This window comes from Astyanax mexicanus, chromosome 19 (genome assembly GCF_023375975.1).
Source record: "Astyanax mexicanus isolate ESR-SI-001 chromosome 19, AstMex3_surface, whole genome shotgun sequence".
Classification (NCBI taxonomy): Eukaryota; Metazoa; Chordata; class Actinopteri; order Characiformes; family Acestrorhamphidae; genus Astyanax; species Astyanax mexicanus.
In genome coordinates, this window is record NC_064426.1 from 7,323,230 (window position 1) to 7,348,330 (window position 25,101).

The 25,101-nt window shown below is 38.6% G+C and overlaps 1 protein-coding gene across 1 annotated transcript in view; it reads left to right on the forward strand.

Moving 5' to 3' along the window:
* rac2 (Rac family small GTPase 2) overlaps nucleotides 1-20,870 on the forward strand; it is a 51,838-nt gene extending 30,968 nt beyond the window's left edge. The window contains exons 5-7 of the mRNA XM_022671575.2: nucleotides 13,128-13,287; nucleotides 18,105-18,244; nucleotides 20,364-20,870. Of these exons, the coding sequence (XP_022527296.1) occupies nucleotides 13,128-13,287; nucleotides 18,105-18,235 (291 nt within the window). The 3' untranslated portion in view covers nucleotides 18,236-18,244; nucleotides 20,364-20,870. The remainder of the gene's footprint in view (nucleotides 1-13,127; nucleotides 13,288-18,104; nucleotides 18,245-20,363) is intronic.
* Nucleotides 20,871-25,101: the final 4,231 nt, after the last annotated feature.

The window sequence follows — 25,101 nt, forward strand, 5'->3', positions numbered from 1 at the left end:
TTGCAGTCATACTGCTTGATCTTCTCAATAACACAAGAAAACCATTGATGGGCGCTGGAGTTTGTACCTATGGGTAATTAGAGTAGGTTTTGATCAGCTATGCTTCTACCAAACACAGAAAATCCATGTCCACATTTTGGAGATCTTGACCAACTCCCAGTGAGCTTGCCTTCCAAAGGATTCTTGGAATCGTTTTAGATTGCAAATTAACCAGGCGACCTCAATTAAATTAAATACTATGCAAAGGAAAAATGTCCAATCACTAATGACAAACTAGATTAAATGTTTAATTTCATGGCAAATTGTCTATTACATGGGAAAACCATCATTTCATGGTCTGTAATGTGATTTTCATGGTTGTCAATTAGTAAGGGCCTCGCCTACTGTATAACCTATAACACTGTCATTAGTTCAACAGTTAACCTTTCTTGGAGCACTTTGTGTAGGAACTGAGCACTTCATACCAGGAACACTTAACAAGACCGGCCTGATTTTTTTTTTTAGATTTTAATTGAGTCGTCTGGCCACCACAGTTTGGTTCTAGCCGTTTTTACTGCCTCCAAAACATCAACTTTAAGAACTGACTGCTCACTTGCTGCATAAATTTCAGATCCCACCCATTAACAGAGGCCATTATAACTTGTGAGCCTGGCCGTGGTTCAGACCATAGACTGTATATAGCTGGACAGAGCATCGTCTCTCAAAAGTGAAGCCACCACAGGTCGGGCGCCCCCTGCTGTTGGGTTTCAGAAAGCTGTGTAACCGCACCCATCCTAATAGGTTTCAATGGCAAAACAGACAACTTTCAATCACGTTTTTTTTTCTAATTTACTGTAATTATACCTCCTTTATTTAAATGCAGCAGCTAGTGTAACCCCTGCTTATATTGTCAAATTTTTATATCCCCACATAACTCGTTTTTTAAAACGTTATTCAGCTCTATTAAAAAAAGGTGTGGTTATTGTAAAAGGGCTGGTTATGGGCGGGACCAATAACAGACCGCCAGCTCTGCCCCGCTCTGCAGTCTGTGACCTCGAGACAGCCCTCAGGGGTGGGGTTATTTAAATGAGTAGGCTGCTCTCCACAGTCTTTCTCCCTCCTCTGGTCTCTACTGCGCTCTACAGACTCGGGTTTTAGGATCGCCAACATGGCGGAAGATTTTGGCTTCATTTTCATTGAATGAATGGGAACAGCGACACGGCGTCCATCTTTTTTTACAGTCTCTGAGTTCAGACAGTCTGAACCAGCTAGATTGAGGACAACTGCTAGCGAAATCCCACTGGCTACAGCATTCACCAACAGATGCTTACTTCAGCAGCTTGTACAAAACTTGCTGTTTGTTTCTAACATCTGAGCTGAGTCATACATCTCCAGTGGCTTTTGATGCAGTTCAGCAGATCAGCACTGTCTAAATGTATTTGAATCTGCTTGAGAAGAGTTTGAAATAGTTCTGCAAAACAGCCTTAAGAACTTTAGGCAGTGTCAGAGCTGGAGAGATGAACGGCAACATGATTTTAGGAGTTGTAGACGCTTGTGTACCAGCATACTATCTGGGATTAATCGAGGAATATGTGGGGGTTTCTGCAAGAATTAGCATTACTGGCTGTCCAAACAACTCGAAAAAGTGTGTTAGAGTGTTACTCTAAGATCATTATGATTGTTCAGATTGTTCAGACTGTTTCCTACATTTACATTGACTTTTATTTGATTGCAGACAGTATAAACCTACAACACCTTTTTTTTTTTATATATAAACATAAATTCCTGCATTTTAGCCCTGCGACACATTCCAAAACAGTTGGGACAGTAAAGTATTTGCCACTTTGTGAAGTTGCTTTTCTTTCTTACAAATTAACACACAAAATTAGGCACAGAAGATACCAAGTAATTAAATGTGTCGTGTTATCTTGCCTGATTCTTTCCTGATTTTTTTCTAATAATGTTTTTCTCCCTCATTTTCTCCCCAATTTACACGGCCAATCACCCAACCCACTCATTAGGACTCCCCCTATTAACAATGTAATGCCCCAACACATGCCCCAACACACCAGGAGGGTGAAGACTAACACATGCTTCCTCTGATACATGTGAAGCCAGCCACCACTTCTTTTCGAGCTGCTGCTGATGCAGCATTGTGAGCAGGATCACAGCGCTCTTGGAGGAAAGCGCAGCGGCTCAACTCCGTTACATCAGCTCACAGACGTTCTGTGCTGCAGACATCACCGTGGGGAGAGAGCGCCACCTACCCACCCAGACGGAGCAGAGCCAATTTTGCTCTCTCTGAGCACCGGCAGCTGATGGCAAAGCTGGATGAGCGGGGGTTCGAACCAGCAACCTCCTGCTCATAGTGGCAGCGCTTTAGACCGCTGGACCACTCCACAAACACATTTTAATGTGTGCAACAATACTGGGTAGTCATTGTCACATTTTTCATGTCACATTTTTTACATTTATATTACATACAGTCTGTTTGGCCAAGGGCTAATAAACATTGCTTCATTTGTAAATTTAAAACTAAACAAATTTTCTACTCATATCTTGAGTTTAATTAATTTTCTTTTACATTTTATTAAAAAACGAATAAAAAAAGAGTCACACTTTTTGAAAGAAATGTAACATAAGAAAGGTAAAGGGCAAATATTAACCATGTAAGCTGTTTATATTGCCTGCAATTTAGGTGAAGCAAGCATGTGTAAAGCATTTTAATGTAGAATTGCTTAATTTTGCTGAATTAAATACAAGTAACAAAGTAAACGAGTAACAAAAATATGAACACCATACAAGGGTTAAATGACTAAATAACACCAACCAAAGAAAAAGAATGACTGCTGAGCATGCAGGGAGCTCGCCGGTAAGCTCCTAAGTCCTCCATTATCACACTATTAAAGTAATTGGTTTGGTGCAGCATTGTAAATAGTGATCCTCAGTAAAGTGTTAAGTTTGTCTTTTCTAAAAAAGGCGAATGTACAAAAATCTCATGTCAGGATCTTAATGTGTCCACTGTAAGATAATCTATCTGCAAAAAAAAGAAGACACACACACACACACAGACACACACATACATACAAAAACAAAGAAAACAGAAAAGAAGAAAGGGCCTCACATCAACTGCGTCATGATTATTTTTCCCAGCTTCATCAAGGCCACACACATTTCAGAGAGACAGACAGAGAAGCAAATTGCTGCTGATATTGACGATAGCGACAGACACTTCAGGCTTAATCCTTTCCAATTTGCCCAGTTTAAAACCTCAGCGCTTGGATAAACAAGTCCACAAACAAGCCCTTTGATTCTTTATTAGGTTCAAAATTCAATCTCGACTCTGCGCCTGCTCGATGCTCACCCGCCTTTCAAAGCCTAAAGTCTAAATCCTCCACTAATGTTCTCTTTTCTTCTCTTTCATTCCCTCTTCTCCTGTGTTTTTTTTTTTTTTTTGTTATCTACGCTATGCTATATTCCCAAGTAGTCGCCATGGTAACGCTGGCCATATGCTAATGTTGGCATGATAGATTGCACGAGGTTGAGGAGACAAATTAAAATCTATTCAAGGCGGTGAAGAAAGCTCGGGGAGGGCTGAGGGGACATCGAGGGCACGCGTGGGAAGTCACATGCTAAACTGAGGTAGTCTAAAACCTCATCAGACATGAGTATTGTTGATTGTGTGAAATGATTCTTAAGAAGAAGTAATGTATGGTAAATATCAACTTCAGAAACTGCTGCAGTTCTGAGCTCTCTTATAGAACAGCACTGAAACTTTTCACTGCAGATAGCAGATATCTGTAAGCTCAGTCACTTGAGTATGATGAGCTCTGTACTGCTCACAATCTGGTAGTGCTGGATGATACAGCCACAATTTATATCCTGATGCCCTATCATACACCCAGTGCAAGGCATGTCACGATGCTCGTTGTGCTGAGTATTATCAGCCTGTAACCTGCTCCTAACCCCAGCTGGCACTGCTGGAGCAGTATTAGCATTGGCTGCTTTCACCGTCCAGAGGTGCAGGGTGGAGTATTATTAGCCTGTAGCCTGCTGACAACCCCAGATAGCACTGCTGGAGCAGCATTAGCATTAGCCACTTTCACCGTCCAGAGGTCCAGCAGTGCAGGGGGGGAGTATTATCAGCCTGTAGCCTGCTGCTAACCCTGGCTAGCACTGCTGAAGCAGCAATAGCATTAGCCACTAACCGTGTTTGCTCTTTCACCGTTCAGAGGCAAACAGCCTGTAGCTTGCTTTTTTTTACTGTGTTAATACAAGCTATGTAGGATAAGCCGCTAGCTCATATTGCCCTGACTTACTGGAACACTCAGGGTTTCTCAGTTTAACACTGTCAGGCAGTATTAGCCACTAACCGCTAGTACTAGTTTTAGAATCAGTCTACACTAATGGGTAAATTTCTGGCATGTTGTTATTTTGGCGGTGGAAAACACTGACCGATTTAAACCCTGACAATAGTCAATTGTCTCGAGACATGGACTTAGCACGAGTGCACTCCCGCTGAGTCCACTTCCTTACACACACAGACGGCTGCAGCACACAAATCAAGCTTTTACATCGACAATAAACAGAATAAAGAATATAATAAAATATGTATTATTTATGTTCCCTTAAATAAGCTGCTGGCGTACCTTCACAGCTTTAATGCACAGGTCAATATCCTCATGCTTGGCTCTTAAGGGGAATGACAACTGGCATACTGATTGTCTTATTTCAAATTTTAAACAATGCAAGGCATATTTTTGCATTCTCACGACACCAAAGACACACCGACATGCCCTAAATCGACCACTGCGCTATAGATCCCTAAAATAGGGCCCTATATCTCTTACAACATTAGAATAATTTTATTTGATTGTTTGATGTAGCATTATTCACCTAAAACAAAAATGTTTTTTTTTTCAGGATATTCTGGAAGACTGTGTCTTCATTTGAGACGCAATTATATACAAAATAAATATACACAAATAAATTTGTCCAAATAAAAATCCCTGTATGTTCTTTAATATTTTTAGTAGCTATTTTTAAGTAATACGATTCATCCTGTGGACAAGCTGGATTAATCACACTGTGCTGTAAGGTGTGTCAGTGTGTCTTTGCTATCATAACAACGGGAAAAGTATTCCTTGCGTGGCCCAAATAGGAGGTATATGTTGGGATGGGCCAAAACACTTCTCATTTCGAGACCACATCGCCCATCATTGTAGATAAATTCACAAGTGGCATTGCTATTTAAACAACACAGACGGAAGGTGTGTGTGTAGAAATAAGCATGGCAACATGTCTTGCACAGGGGCTTCGTTAGGGCCCAAAGAGTAGATTTACTCACAAATATACTTGACAGGAAACATATACTTATTATTTATTTATTATAGTTTCTAACAATTACATCATTACAGCCTTGGCCTGTATGTACGTCAAATTAAACAATCTAGCTGCTTCCCATTTCTCAAATTTAGTCACTGGCCTTTTGCTTATGCTAGGTATGCTGTATTCAGTTCCCATTAGCACTGTAAATAGCACATAATGGTGTAAAAGTGAAAAGAGAAACACTGAAAGCTCTGATGTATCCAGTCAGGCCCTAATGAAGGCGGGCATTTTGCATTTTATAAATTCCTTTGAAGTCTCTTGTTAATGGGCTTAAAAGGAGGAACGCTTCAACAAAAGTGTCTTTATAATGAAGTTAGTTGGCCGCTGAAGCCCACACATCCTACATCCACATCAGATCTGTGGGGCTTTAGGAAGTGATGACTAACAGGGAGCTGTTTTAGAAACCGAAGCAGAATGGTGGAAAGTTTGACTGTAGCATCTGCTGACAGCTGAGACAAGACAATAATGCTCTATTGAGTGGCGCTGCTTTCTTCCTCTTGACCCATGGGCGCAGATGGCACTGGGGACGGGGGGGACATGTCCCCCCCAGATTTATAGTGACCTCATCCGAAATCTAGCATCTACAAGCATAAACGTTGGGGTTTTAATTTAATTAACTGTACGTTTGTGGAATTCTGTGTTCCACAATGCCCTCGTTTTTAAACTAGGAAGCGTTCAGTTCAGAGGTTACATTGTTCGGAGCTCCGTGTTCCAGTTCCAATGTAAATTTAATGCACCTTCTCAAGTCGGGGGTTCTAAGGAGCTGGTAACTGCCTGTAGACTACAGACACAGGCAGTTACCAGCTCCTTACGGTACGTGTCCACTGGCACTTTTTTTCAACGCAATCCGCTGCGCTGGATCTCCTTGCTCGTTTTTGAATTAAAATGAAGCAACAGAAGTAGACAGTCATAAGTTTAATATTTTTATTTTTTTACCAACCTCACTGTAACCTATAGCTCTATAAATCCATATTCTGCCGCTTTCAGCTTCTCTTCTGTGGTTGAAAGGCGCCTGTTCTGTGTGTTTGTGTGTGTAAGAGGCTTGTGTGTGTGTGAAAACGCAGCCTGCTCTTCCCTGATTGGCTGGACGCAGCCTGCTTTTCCCTGATTGGCTGGACTGGACACAGTGCGGCGGCCGGATTTATTTGAATAAAGTTGAGCCGGAGGGCGGAGCTGCGTTAAATGCAACACAATCTCTCCACTGATTTTATGTATGATGTTATTATGATGTTATTTTAGTAAGCAGTCGCTGTTAACTGAAATTATAAGATGTAAAATGTTAACATTGTCTTCCTGGTCTTGCCTAGGCTGTAGCAATGAAGAAACAAAAAACAATAACATATAACAATAACAATATTCTAAAGTTTATTGCAGCATATATATATATATATATATATATATATATGATTTTACAGCTTGGTCCCCCCAGTTCAAAATTTCCATCTGCGCCCCTGTCTTGACCTGTGTATCTTTATTAAGCAGATAAGTTGTTTATGGCTTCAGATGAAAATAACACACTAACAAATAAATAATTTCCCTATAAAGTTTACCTATTGTTTGGCAGAAAGTGATGTTGACCTCATAGAAATGGAATAGACATTTATTGCTAGACATTTACTGTTAGCGTTAGCTAGTGCTAGATGACCTAGCATAAAGTTAGTGTAGTTATTTTTTACAATATTTACAGTTCAGTCATGTTGTACTGATGCAGATTGGAAAAGCAGGCAAAAAGTAATAGACACAATGTACCGTATTTTCTGGACTATAAGGGACACTTAAAATCCATTAACTTTCACAAAAGTGCATCTTATAATCCAGTGCGCCTTGCGTGTGAATTTTACCAGTCTGGTTGTAAGGAGCAGTAAAGCCACTCCACTGAAGTGCAGCATTATACAGGAGTTTCAGTGAAGTTTCTCTAACACCAAGACTGGAGCAGTATTAGCATTAGCCGCTAACCGCGCTAAGCGCTAGGTCTTTCACAGTTAAGTGCTGAGTATTATTAGCCTGTAACCTGCTCCTAACCCCAGCTGGCACTGCTGGAGCAGTATTAGCATTGGTCGCTTTCACCATCCAGAGGTCCAGAGGTGCAGGGATGAGTATTATCGGCCTGTAGCCTGCTGATAACCCCAGATAGCACTGCTGAAGCAGCATTAGCATTAGCCGCTTTCACCGTCCAGAGGTCCAGCGGTGCAGGGGGGGAGTATTATCAGCCTGTAGCCTGCTGCTAACCCTGGCTAGCACTGCTGGAGCAGCATTGGCATTAGCCACTAACCACTACTGTGTTAATACATGCTATGTAGGACAAACCGCTAGCTCATATTGCCCTGACTTACTGGAACACTCAGGGTTTCTCAGAAAAAAAAGCAAGAAAAAAAACAAGGAAACAAGTGGCAAAAATACAAATATTTTAAACTTATATTTTAAGTCAAGTAATTTTTTTTTAAATAGTACTGCAGAGGTCACAGAAGGCATTTTATCCTTAATTTTTATGTGCTGTTGTCTAGTTTTTTTTTTTACATATTATGTAGTCTATGGTTTCCACCAAGACTTCAGATAAAGTCTTACAAAGCATTTAGCATTTAGCTCCATTCCAGCTGGATGATTTTTACCAGAGGAGGTGGGGTAATGTGATTTGTAAAGGATTTGACTGTTTGATTCGTCTGAAATAAAGAATCTAGGGAGTAGATGGAAACATCATAGCCCAGGCTTTCATGTCTGGTTAATGTCAGAGTGCATTAGACTCATTTAGGGCATTAAGGGCATTTTTACACATGCTTTTTAGAGACTGTGAGAGTTTAGTATGCAGGAAAGCAGTTCTGGTGATGTGCAGGGTACTGATGCCCGGTCCTCTTGGAAGAGGTGGACTGCAGTTCACTTCAAGTGAGCCCTGGTGCAAACCACTTGATTTTCTAGCCTTGTCAGAGCTACACATTTCAAGTGACAGTTTTACAGTTTTGTTTCTGTTTTCAAATTTAAAGTTTAGTACCATTTTTCAACATTATATTGTATAGTTTATCAGCATACAGTACAGTGAAAATATCTCTTTATATATATATATATATATATATCTTTAAACTTTGTGGCTTAAAAATAAGGACTGCTCTGGCAAAACAACATATGATTTATAAAGCTATGAGACTGTTGTCCATACCTGTGAAGATGACCTGCTCCCAAGCCTAGGGCCCAATTTTACAGTGGCTTGCAAAAGTATTCATACCCCTTTAACCTTTTCACATTTTGTCACCCTACAACCACAAACTTAAATGTTTTTAACTGAGATTTTAAGTGATAGATCAAAACAAAATAACACATTATTGTGAAGTGTAATGAAAATTATACATGGATTCACAAAATCAATCAAACAAAAATCTAAAAAAAAGTGTGATGTGCAAAAGTATGCAATACTTCGTAGGTTGGGGTTTGTCTCTACCAGCTTTGAGCATCTAGAGACTAGAGAGATTTTTTGCTCATTCTTCTTTATAAAACAGCTCAAGCTCAACCAAGTTGGATGGAGGGTGTTTGTGAACAGCAATTTTCACGTCTTGCCACAGAAGTTCAGTGGTATTTTGGTCGGGACTTTGACTAGACCATTCTAACACATGAATACAATTTGATCTAAACCATTCCACTGTAGCTCTGGCTGTATGTTTAGGGTAATTGTCTTGCTGGAAGGTGAATCTCCTTCCCAGTCTCAAGTCTTTTTTAGCCTCCACCAGGTTTTCTTCCAGGATTTTTGTCCTGTATTTATCTCCATTTATATTTTCATCATCTCTGACCAACTTCCCTGTCCTTGCTGAAGAAAATCATTCCCACAGCATGATGGATGCTGCCACCACCATGTTTCACTGTGGTGTGGGATGGTGCATTCAGGATAGTGAGCAGTGTTACTTTTTTGTTTTGACGCACAAAGCACTCACATGATTACACAAGTACAATTAAATTTACATATACAGTTATGTATATGTATCCCCTCTAGTGGAATAATGAAGGAAAATGACAGATTTTAAAGAAATAGCAGGACATGCTGAATACTGCTGGCTGCTGGGTCCATGTGTAAGTGATTCAAGGCCATCTGACATTCTCTAGGTGTCCACTGATCACACACTGGCTATGTTAACATGCAGAGATTTTCTTCACACTGATTGAATTCAAGATTTTATGCGTCTTGGTGAAAGATGATCTTGCCCCTCGCAGAGCATACCATATGAGCTCCTATTCCAGTTACAATGCATGATGCTGTTGCTATGTAGAAGCTTGAATCCTATACTTACATTGCTATTGTTCTTCAATCTAATAGATTATTTTAATATTATGCACCTAAACAAAATATATAATATTTTTTCAGACTATAAGGTGCACTGTATTATAAGATGCACTCTTAATGAATGTCTATTTTGTGATCTATTTTCATGCATAAGGTTATTTTATTTTAAAGTTTATTTGGGTGAGTAAAGTGCTTCCGTTTAATTACACTAAGCTTAGATTTCCAATAAAGTGTAACTTTAATAGAGCTTTAGTAGAGGAAATACAGTAATTGCTAGTGTAGCTCCATATTCCACACTCAACAACCTGGATGGAAAAAATGTGGACTGTGAAAAAAGTGTATATAACTATAAAAGAGTAAATATTTTTTTAAATACTCATGAAAGAACAAATCCATCCTCCATCCTCATCATTCTTTTTGTCATTATTGATTATATAACTGTAGTTTCTTTTTTTTAATACAAATAACACTGCCATCTGCAACAATATATAACCTGGCCTTCTTCGGTTTAAAGATATGTGATTGTTGGTTTTTACCAAGACATGTTGTGTAAGGTCGCCTATATTAGTTTTATTGATAAGCTGAAGGCCGGGCTCTTTATTGCTTTTAGTGATTTCTCAACGTTTCTGTGTAGAAGAAGTTTTTTGTAGTAGAAAGCTGCAGGAACGCTTTCTATTACAGGCCTTGAGAAGTTCTTTAGAACAACACTCTTTCTTCTGTAAGAAGAAGCCAGGAGCCGTACTCCTGCTGCCAGGTAATGGAAAGAGGTTGGGCTATAAAATAACAGGTTTCTGGGTTTGATTTCAGGGCCTTTTGCTCTTGATAAAAACAGAACACTATTTGAAAGCTGTGGATGAATAGTGACCCACTGGCGTAGGGCTGAACGTTTGAACTCTGCTGACTCTTTAAGTGGATTGGAATGAGCTGGGCTTTTAACCCAGTGATTTACCTCAGATTAATCTTTGGTATGATGCAGACTGGCCTTTGAAAAGACGTCGTATTGGACACAAAAGAGCTTGTTGAAATCTGTTCATGCTGGAATCAATCTAAGGAAATGGATCATTAACCACTGATTACTGAAAATGTTGAGGACTGAGAAGTGGAAATTGGAAAAATCCAGCCAGAGGATATGGGGGATAATCAACAAATGCATTAGATCAGGGGTGTCCAAACTACTGCCCGCGGGCCATTTGCGGCCCGTTTCCTTTTTTGGAGCGGAACGCGAGGTATTTTAGAAATAGAATGAAAGTTGGCCCGCTGTTAAGCAGGTTTTTATAATGTGAGATTCAAAGTTTGAACGCTAGGTGTCAGAAACGGGCCAAAGAGTCTAAAAGCGGAGAGAGTGCGCATTTCTAGTGCAGAAAAACGGGCCAAAGAGTCTAAAAGCGGAGAGAGTGTGCATTTCTAGCGCAGAAAAACGGGGCCAAAGAGTCTAAAAGCGGAGAGAGTGCGCATTTCTAGCGCAGAAAAACGGGGCAAAGAGTCTAAAAGCGGAGAGAGTGCGCACTTCTAGCGCAGAAAAACGTGGCAAAGAGTCTAAAAGCGGAGAGAGTGCGCATTTCTAGCGCAGGAAAACGGGCCAAAGAGTCTACAAGCGGAGAGAGTGCGCATTTCTAGCGCAGGAAAACGGGCCAAAGAGTCTACAAGCGGAGAGAGTGCGCATTTCTAGCGCAGAAAAACGGGGCAAAGAGTATAAACGCGGAGAGGGTGCGCATTTCTAGCACAGAAAAACGGGCCAAAAAGTATAAAAGCGGAGAGAGTGCGCATTTCTAGCGCAGGAAAACGGGCCAAAGAGTCTACAAGCGGAGAGAGTGCGCATTTCTAGCGCAGAAAAACGGGGCAAAGAGTATAAACGCGGAGAGGGTGCGCATTTCTAGCACAGAAAAACGGGCCAAAGAGTCTAAAAGTTGCCGTAATTAAGGAGTTTAATATTAAGAGACATCACGAAATTAAACATCAATTTGAAAAATCTTAGTTTACACAACACTGTCAAAGATAAAGAGAGTAAGTCAAGTAAAATGGTGTGTAAATGAAATAATCAGGAAAAAATGTATTATTTAAAGTGGTATATTTCATTATTTGTTTTATTACAGAGTGTGGCCCGTGACTTAAAATATATTTCTCCTTCTGGCCCCCAACAAAAAAAGTTTGGACACCCCTGCATTAGATTATCCCCATAAGGTGTGTCGCGATGCTCTTTGCTACTTTACACCCCCTCAACACACTAAGAAAAGTAAGTACAGATTTGTACTTAAAAGGGTACAAAGCTTGTCGCTGGGGCTGTACCTTAAATTGAGGTACAAAAAAGTACCTTTCAGTGAAAGTCCTTTTTTGTACCCATGGTTTTTGTGTCAGTAAAGATTATAAACATTATAAACATTATCATCAACTAAATATGGCTCAAAAACTTGATGATCCAAAATTGTCTGGCTTTCAAATAAAAATGTGCAATTAAAATATATATTGTTTATTAGTACAGTGATACAGAATACTGAATGTACCCTTTGGCTGGTTAAACGGTACAAATTTGTACTTATTGCTGTTAGAAATGACTTTGTACTTTAGAGGGAACAAATCTGACTCTGTAAAGACCAATATTGTACCTCTGAGGGTACAATTATGAAGAGTGTACCTTTGAGTACAAAAAAGTACTCATATCATACCTCTGTTTTTTAGAGAGAACAGTCTAGTCAGTATCCTCTGCTGAGACGCAAAAAAGCCCCGTGTCGTTAATGCAGCAAAGTCAGAGAACACCTGCTTTTTAAAGGGAATGCCAAGTGATACACTGATTGGTTTATTTCATGTTGCACCCAAAACACACCCATGATTAATTAAAAGAAATTAGTATGTGCCTTTTGTGTGTTTGAGCACAAACAATCCCTAAATCCAGCTGTGTGCTCCTCAATTGACTGGTGCGCTATAGATAACTTGTTTTTACTTAATATGGCCATATATTTCATATATGACAATCTCCTTCTTGTATAAATATTAAATTCAAGTGCATTTAAACCTGAAACTGAACCCCAGTCTCCCTGTACCTAAAGGAATGCAGCATTTCTACATTTTTATTTGGACGATTTTATTTTTAATTGGACTTTACTAAGTAAACCTTTGATCACAATATAATGAAGAATATGATACTACAGTGCAACATATTTATACATATATTTATATTTATAATTTTATATAACTATACCTACAGTATAATTATGTTACAAATATATAGGCCAGTATATGAAATTGTTTCAATTTTGTATTGGTTTCATTTATAGTTTGTGCACATGCACATGTTTTTTTATATTGTTCATGTATATGACTATAAATTAATTTATATCTCATTCATGTACATATATTAAATTAAAGATTCTTTTAAACCCAAGGAATGAGATATCAGAGTGTATTTACACCAATTGGGCAACTGGGAGCTGAACCCCAGTCATCCTGTACTTGAATGGAAGTTTTAAAACATCATTTCCTGCTCTTTTGTGCCCCCTAGTGGTACCCAGAGGTCAGGCACCATTGCCCCTCCACACCTATCATCCTGGTTGGCACCAAGCTTGATCTGAGGGACGAGAAGGAGACCATCGAGAAGCTGAAAGAGAAGAAACTGGCTCCAATCACCTATCCACAGGGTTTGGCACTGGCCAAAGAGATAGGTAAGAGATAAATCTTTTGAGACCACAAATAAATACATTATCTTGCGTCCATCTTGGTTCTGAGTCAAAGGAGTAATTATAGACCCCTGTTCCCATTTAGTGTCCAGATATATTTACTTTGTACAGCAGGGAAACTCAATTGAAGAACTATGGTCCAGATCCAGACTCAAATTAAAGTCTTTATAGTCTGTATAAACTTTATATGACCTACCTTTTTGTTTCCTGTGGTCCAATCACAGAAAGAGAAAAACTGACACTAAGTAACTCAGTAGCCACACTATAACAACAAGCTATTGGAGAACTAAAGCATTTACCTGCAATGTGACAGCAACCACATGGGATAGGTTAGCAACTGCACTTTGACCAAAAAACAAAATAACAACCATCTGGGATACAATGGAACCTGCCTTGTTCTCACCTAGCAATACCCTAGCAACCACTATAATTGTAGAAATTGTAGAAAATTGTAGAAAATACAATGATCCCCATTTGACTACCTGGGATACAACAGCAACTCTATAGTAGCTACCTAGTAACACATAGTAACATCAATCACCCTGAATACCATAGCAACCACCTATCATACCATAGCAACATCATTATTGCAACCACATACAAATAGTATATCAGCCACCTAATAACAAAATAACAATCACCTAGGATACCATAGAACCTGCCTAGTCCACACCTCACAATACCAAGTTTAGACTTGATGGGCCCTATTTTAGCAATTTTATCGATAGGCGAGCCGTCAACCGTGCACCACACAGCTGTGTCTTTACTATCATAACAACAGGAAAAGTAATCTTTGTGTGGTTCAAAGTGTGCAAAAGTCATGTAATAATTCTCTTAATTAATCATGTTTTGGTCGTAATGTGAAATAAACCAATCAGCGTGGTGCTTGCCATTCCCTTTAAGAGTCAGGTGCGCTCTGACAGATTTGGCGGATTGCTATTTAAGGCGGGCAGCTACCTGGACATATTCTACACTTAAGACTGCAGAGGAAACTGACCTGAAAAAAGATGGAAATGTTAATTTTGACAAAAATGAGGGTGATTGTGTATGCCACCCTCGAACTCCCTCCCCCCTCCCCAAGGCACCCCACCCCAATGGCCAGTTAATCAAAAACAATGTCATAGTATTCAGAAATAGAACTAAAAGTTCAGAGCAATGCCATAAACATCTCAGCAGCATTTTCCCAAGCCAGTAGTGTCTTTTCCTTAGCGCCATGAATGCGGGCGGTAGAAAGTTCCAGGTTGATAACGTCAATACTGAAAAGAATCCACTTTCTCCAACTCAGGGAATGAGGGGGTTGCCAACACAAAGCTAATAATTTTTTGGCTGCGGTTGTGCCAGCCATCCAGATTTTCTTTTCTGTACTGTTCAAATCACAGCAGGAGTCGTCGTTCAGAAGAAAAAGTTGAGGTGACATTGGAATTGTAGTCCCCAAAATTTCTGAAAGAGTATAAGATACCTTAGACCAAAATCTATACACCTTGGGACACTCCCAGAACATGTGCAAAAAGGTACCGTATGCACCATAGGGACAAAATGTACATAAAGGAGAAGGGATAAAATGCATGGAATAACGTTTAAAGGGTGTAAAATAATATTTAAACACAAAGTTGTAATGGATTAACTGATGATTTGGATTTTTTGAGGAAGAGATAATGTTGGTCCAAACTGTTTGCCAATCAATTTGATCATCAGGAAGTTTAAGTTCTTTTTCCCAAATTGTCAGAATCCCTAATGGTTTATATGTAGCTTGGAGTAAAGTAGTGTAGATGGCTGAAACCAAGCCTCTCGTTTCCATATTGCCACAGAAAAATCTATGTAGAGGGTGAAGAGATAATTGTGAATTCCAGGGAACCCCGTAAGTTTTCATGGCAGAGCGCAAACGTAAATAAAGACATATATGGGAACATTTTGTAACATTTTTTATATCACTATTATATCACAGATTTTCAGAATGTTCACGTTACATTTTTTCTGTATCATTACATGCTAAACATTTTCTGTTAAGTGGGAATTCAGTTAATTCAGTTTTAATATGAAAAAAATAACACATTAAGCTGACTTGTTTCAAATATGTAAAAAAATTCCATGAGCTTTTTTACATCAAAACAGTTCAATCTGAAGTTAAATTCAAAAAAGCACATTCACAAATTCCTATTCCTTATTATATGTACACAACAGTGCACCAGAAAGAGCTTTTCTGCTCTAACTCAGAACTGCAGCTTCTGCAGCTTCTCCAGCACAAAGATGCAGAATGTATTTTGTAAACCTAATTAAGTTACCAATCCACACACTGCGGGTATTATTATTATTGCGCTGAAAAATGGGCATCATTTATGAAATTGTCCCTCCTGTATAAAGTGTATAAATGGCATTAGGTATTACATAACTGTCTTCAGCCTCAGATGCTGCCTGTTAGCTGCTGTCAGGGTGATTTATACCGCGATGATTATGCGAACACATGGCCCGGCCGCCCCCACACCGGCAGATATCATTGATTCCTCCTCACTCTGCTCACACACACTTATCTCAAACCTCCACCCTATATCTGTTCCACACAGCGGAGACAGTATAGGACATGTTCAGTCTGTGACATGAGAGAATTAACTTTAATGTCATTTAGTTTGTGTCCTGTTTTAGCAACACACTGATTTAAATACACTAAAACTCCACATGCTATGCTACAGGAACTACTCTTGTGTACCATACTTTTTGTCATGTCTCATGTAGTCCTGGGTAACGTTTTAACATTTTTAATACCCCTGTTCATGCAGCTTGCCATCGGCTACCAGAGCCCTGAGAGAGCACAATTGGTCTTGCTCTCTCTGGGTGGGTATAGTAGATGGCACTCTCTCCCAAAGGGTGATGTCGATCAGCACAAGGCTGCGTCTGTGAGCTGATGTATCAGAACCGAGTCGCTGCGCTTTCCTCCGAGCGCACTTTGATGCTACTCTGCAATTCTGCATCAGCAGCAGCTCGAAAAGAAGCGGTGTCTGACTTCACATGTATCAGAGGAAGCATGTGTTAGTCTTCACTCTCCTGGTCTGTTGAGGCATCACTAGTGATAGGGGGGAGTCCTAATGAGTGGGTTGGGTAATTGGCCGTGTAAATTAGGGAGTAAATGGAAAAAAAAAAAAAAACATATTTAAAAAATTTAATAATATAATATAATACTGATGTGATGCTTTGAATTCGATACGATACCCAAATGTTACTTTTTAAAAAATTGTAACCAAAAAATACAAAAACATAATTATTCTCACACAACAAATTTATTTAACAGCCTCTCATTATCATTAGATTAAATTATATTTATATTAGTGGTTCAAATTACTTAAAAATCAATTATATTCATGATTAATTCACTAAATTCTGATAGTATTTCTGGGAGGAGTAATAGTTTAGTGTTTTTTACCTTTAACAGACCTACTGTATTATAATATCAGAGGGGGTAAAGTGCAAGAGAGATAGAGAGAGAGACTGCGAGAGACAGCGGGAGAGAGGGAGAGACAGAGCAAGAGAGGGAGAGACAAAGTGAGAGAGGGAGAGACAGAGCAAGAGACAGCAGGAGAGAGGGAGAGACAGAGCGAGAGAGGGAGACAGAGCAAGAGAGGGAAAGACAGAGCGAGAGAGGGAGAATCAGAGCAAGAGACAGCGGGAGAGAGGGAAAGACAGAGCAAGAGAGGGAAAGACAGAGCGAGAGAGGGAGAATCAGAGCAAGAGACAGCGGGAGAGAGGGAAAGACAGAGCAAGTGAGCGAGAGAGGGAGAGACAGAGCAAGAGACAGTGGGAGAGAGGGAGAGACAGAGCGAGTGAGCGAAAGAGGAAGAGACAGAGCAAGAGACAGCGGGAGAGAGGGAGAGACAGAGCAAGAGAGGGAGAGACAGAGCAAGAGACAGCGGGAGAGAGGGAGAGGCAGAGCGAGTGAGCGAAAGAGGGAGAGACAGAGTGAGAGACAGCAGGAGAGAGGGAGAGACAGAGCAAGAGACAGCGGGAGAGAGGGAAAGACAGAACAAGAGACAGCGGGAGAGGGAGAGACACAGTGAGAGAGGGAAAGACAGCGGTAGAGAGGGAGAGACCGAGTGAGTGAGCTAGAGAGGGAGAGACAGAGTGAGAGAGGGAAAGACAGAGTGAGAGAGGGAGAGACAGAGCAAGTGAGCGAGAGAGGGAAAGACAGAGCGAGTGAGCGAGATAGGGAGAAACAGAGCGAAAAAACAGAGTGAGAGATAGAGACAGCACAAGAGAGAGAGCAAGAGACAAAGCAAAAGAGTGAGAGAAAGAGTGAGTGAGGGAAAGACAGCAAGAGGAAGAGAGACAAAGCGAATGAGCCAGAGAGGTGAGAGACAGAGGAAGAGACATAGCAAAAGATAGAGTGAAAAAGGGAGAGACAGCATGAGAAAGAGAGAGACAGAGTGAGTGGGTGAGAGATTGTAGTATCGAAATGTAGGGTAAGACTGATAGTCAGTCTAACACTGCAGTCATGATGCTGGACAACACCAGTAGCCATGGGTCTGGAGACATGAATCAACAGCAACTCTCTTTTAATCTTAATTACTATTAGACACTGTACTGTTCTGGTCCTGATTTATTCGCTATAACATTAATCGGAATGGAATGGAATGGAATGACACAGCCTTGGTGTGTATTTGGCCCTTCAGTAGAAAAGAGGCTCAGAAGTTGGATGGGAACTGTAAACACTGTAAACACTTATTTATCGATTTCTGTTTGAAATCGTGAGGATGTTTCAGATCATTTTCTGCAGTACTAAAGATGTACGTGTGTGTGTGTGTTTGTGTGAGCAGATTCGGTGAAGTACCTAGAGTGTTCAGCTCTTACTCAGCGGGGTCTGAAGACGGTGTTTGACGAGGCCATCCGCGCCGTGCTCTGCCCACAGCCCACCAAAGTGAAGAAGAAGGGCTGCATTCTGCTGTGAAAAGAAACGGTGAGAGAACTCACACACCAGTTATCAGCTCAGAGTTTTCAATTCCCAAAGCCCGCAGCTGAAGAGATGCTGACCATGCCATCATTATTCCACTGTTCATCACTGTTCCGTTTGAACCCACACTGTTTTTTTGTTTTATATTTCACTAGGTTTACTATTATTTATGATTAGGTGTGCACAATGCTACATTGTCTGGATTAATCATTAGCAACCCATATGGTTATGTATTTTATATATACTTATTTCCATATGAACACATGCTCCATTAAGTATTTACATAAATTCACTGACAAATCTGGTAATGCTTAAGTTTATATAAATGTACAGAGAAATCCCGGAAAACTGCAGGAAAGAGTATATATACATGCAGTATATATATATATACTATATATACTAAAACTGCCAATATTAAAAAATAAATAAATAAATGAAAAATGTATGTAAATTACTCAATAAAAGCAATGCTGAATAAAACTGTAAGGAATTATAATTAATATGAAAATAAATTTAAACATAAAAATAAATAAATATCTTAATAAATTGTTATTTATGGGTTTCTTTATTAAATATGTTAAATTTTTCGTTTGATTCATTTTTTCATTTATTTACATAACTATGTATTTCTGCATTAATTAATTTCCCAATTTATTTATTTCTGTATTTATTTATGGCCTCATGTATTTATTTCTGCATTAAGTGCAGTGCATGCAGAAATAAATATGTATGTAAATAAAGAAAAAAAATGAATAAAAAGAAAAATTTAAAGTTGTTAATATAGAATCGCATAAATAACAAATTATTAAGATATTTATTTTTATGTTTTTGTATTTATTTGTATAATAATTATAATTATTATTTGCCATTTTAACCACCATATTACTTTTATTGAGTGATTTACGTTTTACATTTTTATTTAGTTTTAATTTTGGCAGTTTTGGTCCTCCATATATATATATATACATGCTCTGACAAATCCGGTAATACTCCAGTTAATAGTTTATAAAAATGCACAGAGAAATCTAGCAATACTCAGGTTAAGAGTTTATATTCATGCACTGCGAAATCTAGGAATACTCAGGTTAAGAGTTTATATTCATGCACTGCGAAATCTAGGAATACTCAGATTAAGAGTATATATACATGCACTGAGAAATCTAGGAATACTCAGGTTAAGAGTTTATATTCATGCACTGCGAAATCTAGGAATACTCTGGTTAAGAGTTTATAGTCATGCACTGCGAAATCTAGGAATACTCAGGTTAAGAGTTTATATTATTGCACTGCGTAATCTAGGAATACTCAGGTTAAGAGTTTATATTATTGCACTGCGAAATCTAGCAATACTCAGGTTAAGATCACATATATATACACTGCGAAATCTAGGAATACTCAGGTTAAGAGTTTATATTATTGCACTGCGAAATCTAGCAATACTCAGGTTAAGAGTTTATATTATTGCACTGCGAAATCTAGGAATACTCAGGTTAAGATCACATATATACACTGCGAAATCTAAGAATACTCGAGTAAGAAGTTTATATAAATGCACTGCGAAATCTAGGAATACTCAGGTAAGGAGTTTATATTCATGCACTGCAAAATCTAGGAATACTCAGGTTAAGAGTTTATATAAATGCTCTGACAAATCCGAGAATATTCAGGTTAAGAGTTTATATAAAGGCATTGAGACATCTGGGAATACTCCAGTTAAGATCATATATATACATGCACTGAGAAATCCAGGAATACAGAATCCACATTAATCTACTATATAGTGCAGGTAAAAGCACACATTAAAGTCATCTTAACTTCTGCAATCAAGCAAGGTGTTCCGGCCCTTTAAAGTGTGATTAAAGTGGAATCTTTTCTTCTCCTTCTCTCTTAACTGTAGTGACTGACCAATCTATTTCTTTGGATGGAGTGAAAGCATAACCATTAGTCCTCCAGCTGAAGGTCATTTTTTTCCCCTGTGAAAAGAAGGTGTTAGTAGATGTAACACATGGAATGACGTCTGCTCTCTCTCCCACTCTCTCTTTCTTTCTTACTCTCTTTCTCTCTATATATATTTCTTACTCTCTCTCTCTCTTTCTCTCTGTATCTCTCTCACTGTCGCTCTCAGGATTCTAATGATGGAGAAGAAGATTCCTCTAAAGCCGATGGAAATTCTCTTTAAATCCCAATAATGCTAAAAGAATACTGTTTAAAGCTTTCTCACATTGCTGATGCATTTGTTTACTTTTACCCTATGATGGTGTGTTTTTTTATTCAATAAACAACAGCAGTCTATGTTATATAAATATAAAATAAAGGTATTTAAATTGTAGTATTGTCTAGCGAGCGATAGTGCGGGGGAGTTGTTGAAGGTTATCCAGTGGTGTGGTGTTGTAGATGCAGAATAAACACCATTTTTTTTCCATCTCCCGTTGGTACAAAATGTGTAGGTGGAGTTCAGACTAGCCCATTCCGTCATGATGCCCAGGATAAGGCTGTTTCTGTTTATAGATTTCTGCAGGATAATAATAATGAAAGCCACCTGATGCACGGTACTGTGGGATGATGGTTGAGCACATATCGTATTGTAACTCAGGCTCTTTGGTGTGACAATAAACAACTTTCCAAACAAATACATTTGTTGTATTCTGTCCTATTATTATTATTATTATTATGATGATTCTTTATCTATGTTATTGCTGTTTCTCTTCTATATTTTTGCGGAAAAAAATACCCTAAAAAATGAATAATAATATTGGATCCACTGACCTATCTTTTTGACAGGCCAAAACATGTATGTAAAAACATCCACGTATGACAGTATATTGGGTTCAGTGGAAAACGCCCAACTTGTACATAAACTGGCCATTTTATCAGAAACACCTACCATATCCAGGCATATGAAGCAATTACAGTAATGCAAAACACTTATTATTCACTTATTATATATATATATATATATATATATATATATATATATATATATATATATATATATATATATATATATATATATATATGTATGTATATATATATTTTGCATTTTTTTTTTAATTTTTTTTTTTTGCATTTTTTTTGCTTTTTTCATCCTCTTTTGTTTTTATTTTAGTTTATTTTGCAGGCAATCAAAATGCTACTTGAGAAAATCACAGGTCTGGTTCATGTCTCTCTCTGTGAACTTTGTGAGACACTGTATGGATGTCTTCCACTGCACCAGCAGCTCACTTGATTTCATTGAATAAAGGATTCATTTGATAAACTTGGTGTTAGATGGGAACTGGAAACTCTGGCCTTCCCCGGGGAGAAATTTGGCAGGGATGGTGAAAGGACATTTAAAACGCCTTCAGATTTTAGCCATGCAGTGAGAATGTGACTGAGACAGAGAGAGTGAGAGTGAGAGAAGAGAGGAGAATCTACAGTACAGAGGAAAGCACAGTGGCCAAAAGCTTTTTTACTTGTTTTTTAAAGAGTATTTAGAGTATTTCTAAAGCTTTGAAATGAGGCATTTCCAATTTACGTTTGCTAACAAAGAGTTTTTTCAAAGTTGTGCACTGATGAGTGACTGATGAGTAAAATTTACTTTAAAAAAAGTTTCGCAACTTTCTGCATTTGCTTTTTTTTAAGTAAATTTGATTTCATGTAAATTGAAGTTACTTAAACTCAGTTTTAAGACTTAAATGTTACGTAGAGTAAATAAGTAAACTGAACTTCAGTCAATCCTTTCTTTTACTAAACTTTACTTTATTTATTTTTACTGAATCAATCTAATTACAATTATTTACTGTATACAATATTACTCAAATAACTTATGATACATAATATATTATGATTCCTGGAATTTAAATATTTTTAGTTTAACCCTTGTGTGGTGTTCATATTTTTGTTACTCGTTTACTTTGTTACTTGTATTTAATTCAGCAAAATTAAGCAATTCTACATTAAAATGCTTTACACATGCTTGCTTCACCTAAATTGCAAGCAGTATAAACAGCTTACATGGTTAATATTTGCCCTTTACCTTTCTTATGTTACATTTCTTTCAAAAAGTGCTACTCTTTTTTTTATTAGTTTTTTAATAAAATGTAAAAGAAAATGAATTAAACTCAAGATATGAGTAGAAAATTTGTTTAGTTTCAAATTTACAAATGACGCAATGTTTATTAGCCCTTGGCCAAACATACTGTATGTAATATAAATGGTTGGGGGGGGGGGGGGGTGTACCGTGTGTGTTTATTGAAAATGTGTTTCACAACACTTTATTTATTGAAAATGTTTTTCACAAAAAAATGAGCCAAAGCCAATGAGTTTGTTAGTCTAGAATGTGACTGAGACAGAGAGAGAGAGAGAGAGAGAGAGAGAGAAGAGAGGAGAATCTACAGTACAGGGGAAAGTACAGTGGCCAAAAGCTTTTTTACTTGTTTTCTAAAGAGTATTTAGAGTATTTCTAAAGCTTTGAAATGAGGCAATTTGAAAATGTGTTTTGATATATGTTTTTCACAAAAAAATGAGCCAATGCCAATGAGTTTAAGTTAGAAAAAGATATTTTTTTAGTATCATTTGATGAAAAATGAAAACAGGTCCCACAGACCTGAACACCACACAAGGGTTAAACACACATATTATACTGTCTCAACACATGGACGGCATGTAATATATTATTTTTAGTATGATAAACACAATGTATTACATGCCGTCCATGTGTTGAGACAGTAAGACAGTGAGACTTGGTCTGTTTACAAAAGAAATCTTTAAGATTATGTAAATATTTGAATGTGTGTTTTAACTAAAAATTATATATAATAATTGTATAAATAAAGTAATTGTAATTAGGTAATATTGTATGCAGAAAAGAAGTAAAGTTTATTAAAAGAAAGGATTGACTTTTCAAGTTCAGTTCAGTTCTCTTATTTACTCTGTGTAACATTTAAGTTTTAAAACTGAGTTAAAGTTACTTAAATTTACATGAAATTAAATTCACTTAAAAAAAAGCAAATGCAGAAAGTTGCGAAACTTTTTCGAAGTTAATTTTACTCATTTTTTTTCAGTGCGGGATAATCAATAGCATTGAATCTTCTACATCTAAAGTCATATTAGGCTGATCGATGTATGTCTCAGACCTTGGAGGAAAGTGCTTTCCATTTCTCTCTCTCTCTCTCTCTCTCTCTCTCACTCACTTTTCAACAAGGCTAAAATGTGAAAGCCTTTCTGTAGCGTTTGAGATGAAAGCTAGCTGTCCTCGCTGATCAGAAAGATAGAAGAACTTTAGTTCAAGACATTTCAAATGTTCACTAGTGAACTGTGGAGTTTTCTCTAGGTCACTGAATGGTAATGGCAGTATTGAAGGTGGACACACACCAACACACACACACACACACACACACACACACAGATAGAAATAGCTTCACGCAGCGCCTATAACTCCTATGGGTCCTCTGAGTGACGTGACAACCCACCCAGCATTGACTTCAATAGAGCTTTCCTAAGCTAACATCAAAGAGCTGCCATTTACCATCAGTTGTGCCGCGGCACCCCGCCTCAGCTGAACCGTGAGTTTAGATGTGAATGTGTTCACCCTGGCACACCGCCAGAGCACCGTCACATCCTAAATATGGCCATGGTGGACCTCTCAGCATGGAGCCTTCCTGCAATAGCAAGCAAATCCCTGTCTGACTGTCAGACATGTTTCAACACATTATCTACAACATCTACCATACCAGAGAACGTCTAGCACGAAACGTCTACCAGAGAACGTCTACCAGCAAACATCTACCAGAGAACATCTACCAGAGAATGTCTACCAGAGAACGTCTACCAGAGAACGTCTACCAGAGAGCGTCTACCAGAGAACATCTACCAGAGAACGTCTACCAGAGAACATCTACCAGAGAATGTCTAGCAGAGAACGTCTAGCAGAGAACGTCTACCAGAGAACGTCTACCAGGAAACGTCTATCAGAGAACGTCTACCAGAGAACATCTACCAGAGAACATCTACCACGAAACGTCTACCAGGAAACGTCTACCAGAGAATGTCTACCAGAGAACATCTACCACGAAACGTCTACCAGGAAACGTCTACCAGAGAACGTCTACCAGAGAACATCTACCAGAGAATGTCTACCAGAGAACATCTACAAGAGAATGTTTAGCAGGAAACATCTACCAGAGAACATCTACCAGAGAATGTCTAGCAGAGAATGTCTACCACGAAACATCTACCAGAGAACATCTACAAGAGAACATCTACCAGAGAACATCTACCAGAGAACGTCTACCAGAGAATGTCTACCACGAAACATCTACCAGAGAACATCTACAAGAGAACATCTACCAGAGAACGTCTACCAGAGAACGTCTACCAGAGAATATCTACCAGAGAATGTCTAGCAGAGAACGTCTAGCAGAGAACGTCTACCAGAGAACATCTACCAGGAAATGTCTACCAGAGAACGTCTACCAGAGAACGTCTACCAGAGAACATCTACCAGAGAATGTCTACCAGAGAACATCTACCAGAGAATGTCTACCAGAGAACATCTACCACGAAACGTCTACCAGGAAACGTCTACCAGAGAACGTCTACCAGAGAACATCTACCAGAGAATGTCTACCAGAGAACGTCTACCAGGAAACGTCTACCAGAGAACGTCTAGCACGAAACGTCTACCAGAGAACGTCTACCAGAGAACATCTTCCAGAGAACGTCTACCAGAGAACTTTCAACAAGGTTTCGTTGAAGTAGTAAATATGAAAATGTGTGAAATAATCTGACATGATGGAAACATCTGTGGCAACATTCCAGGTACAAAAATACAATAAAACATCATTGATAGATAGACTGATAGATCTTTCTTATTTGTTCCATGA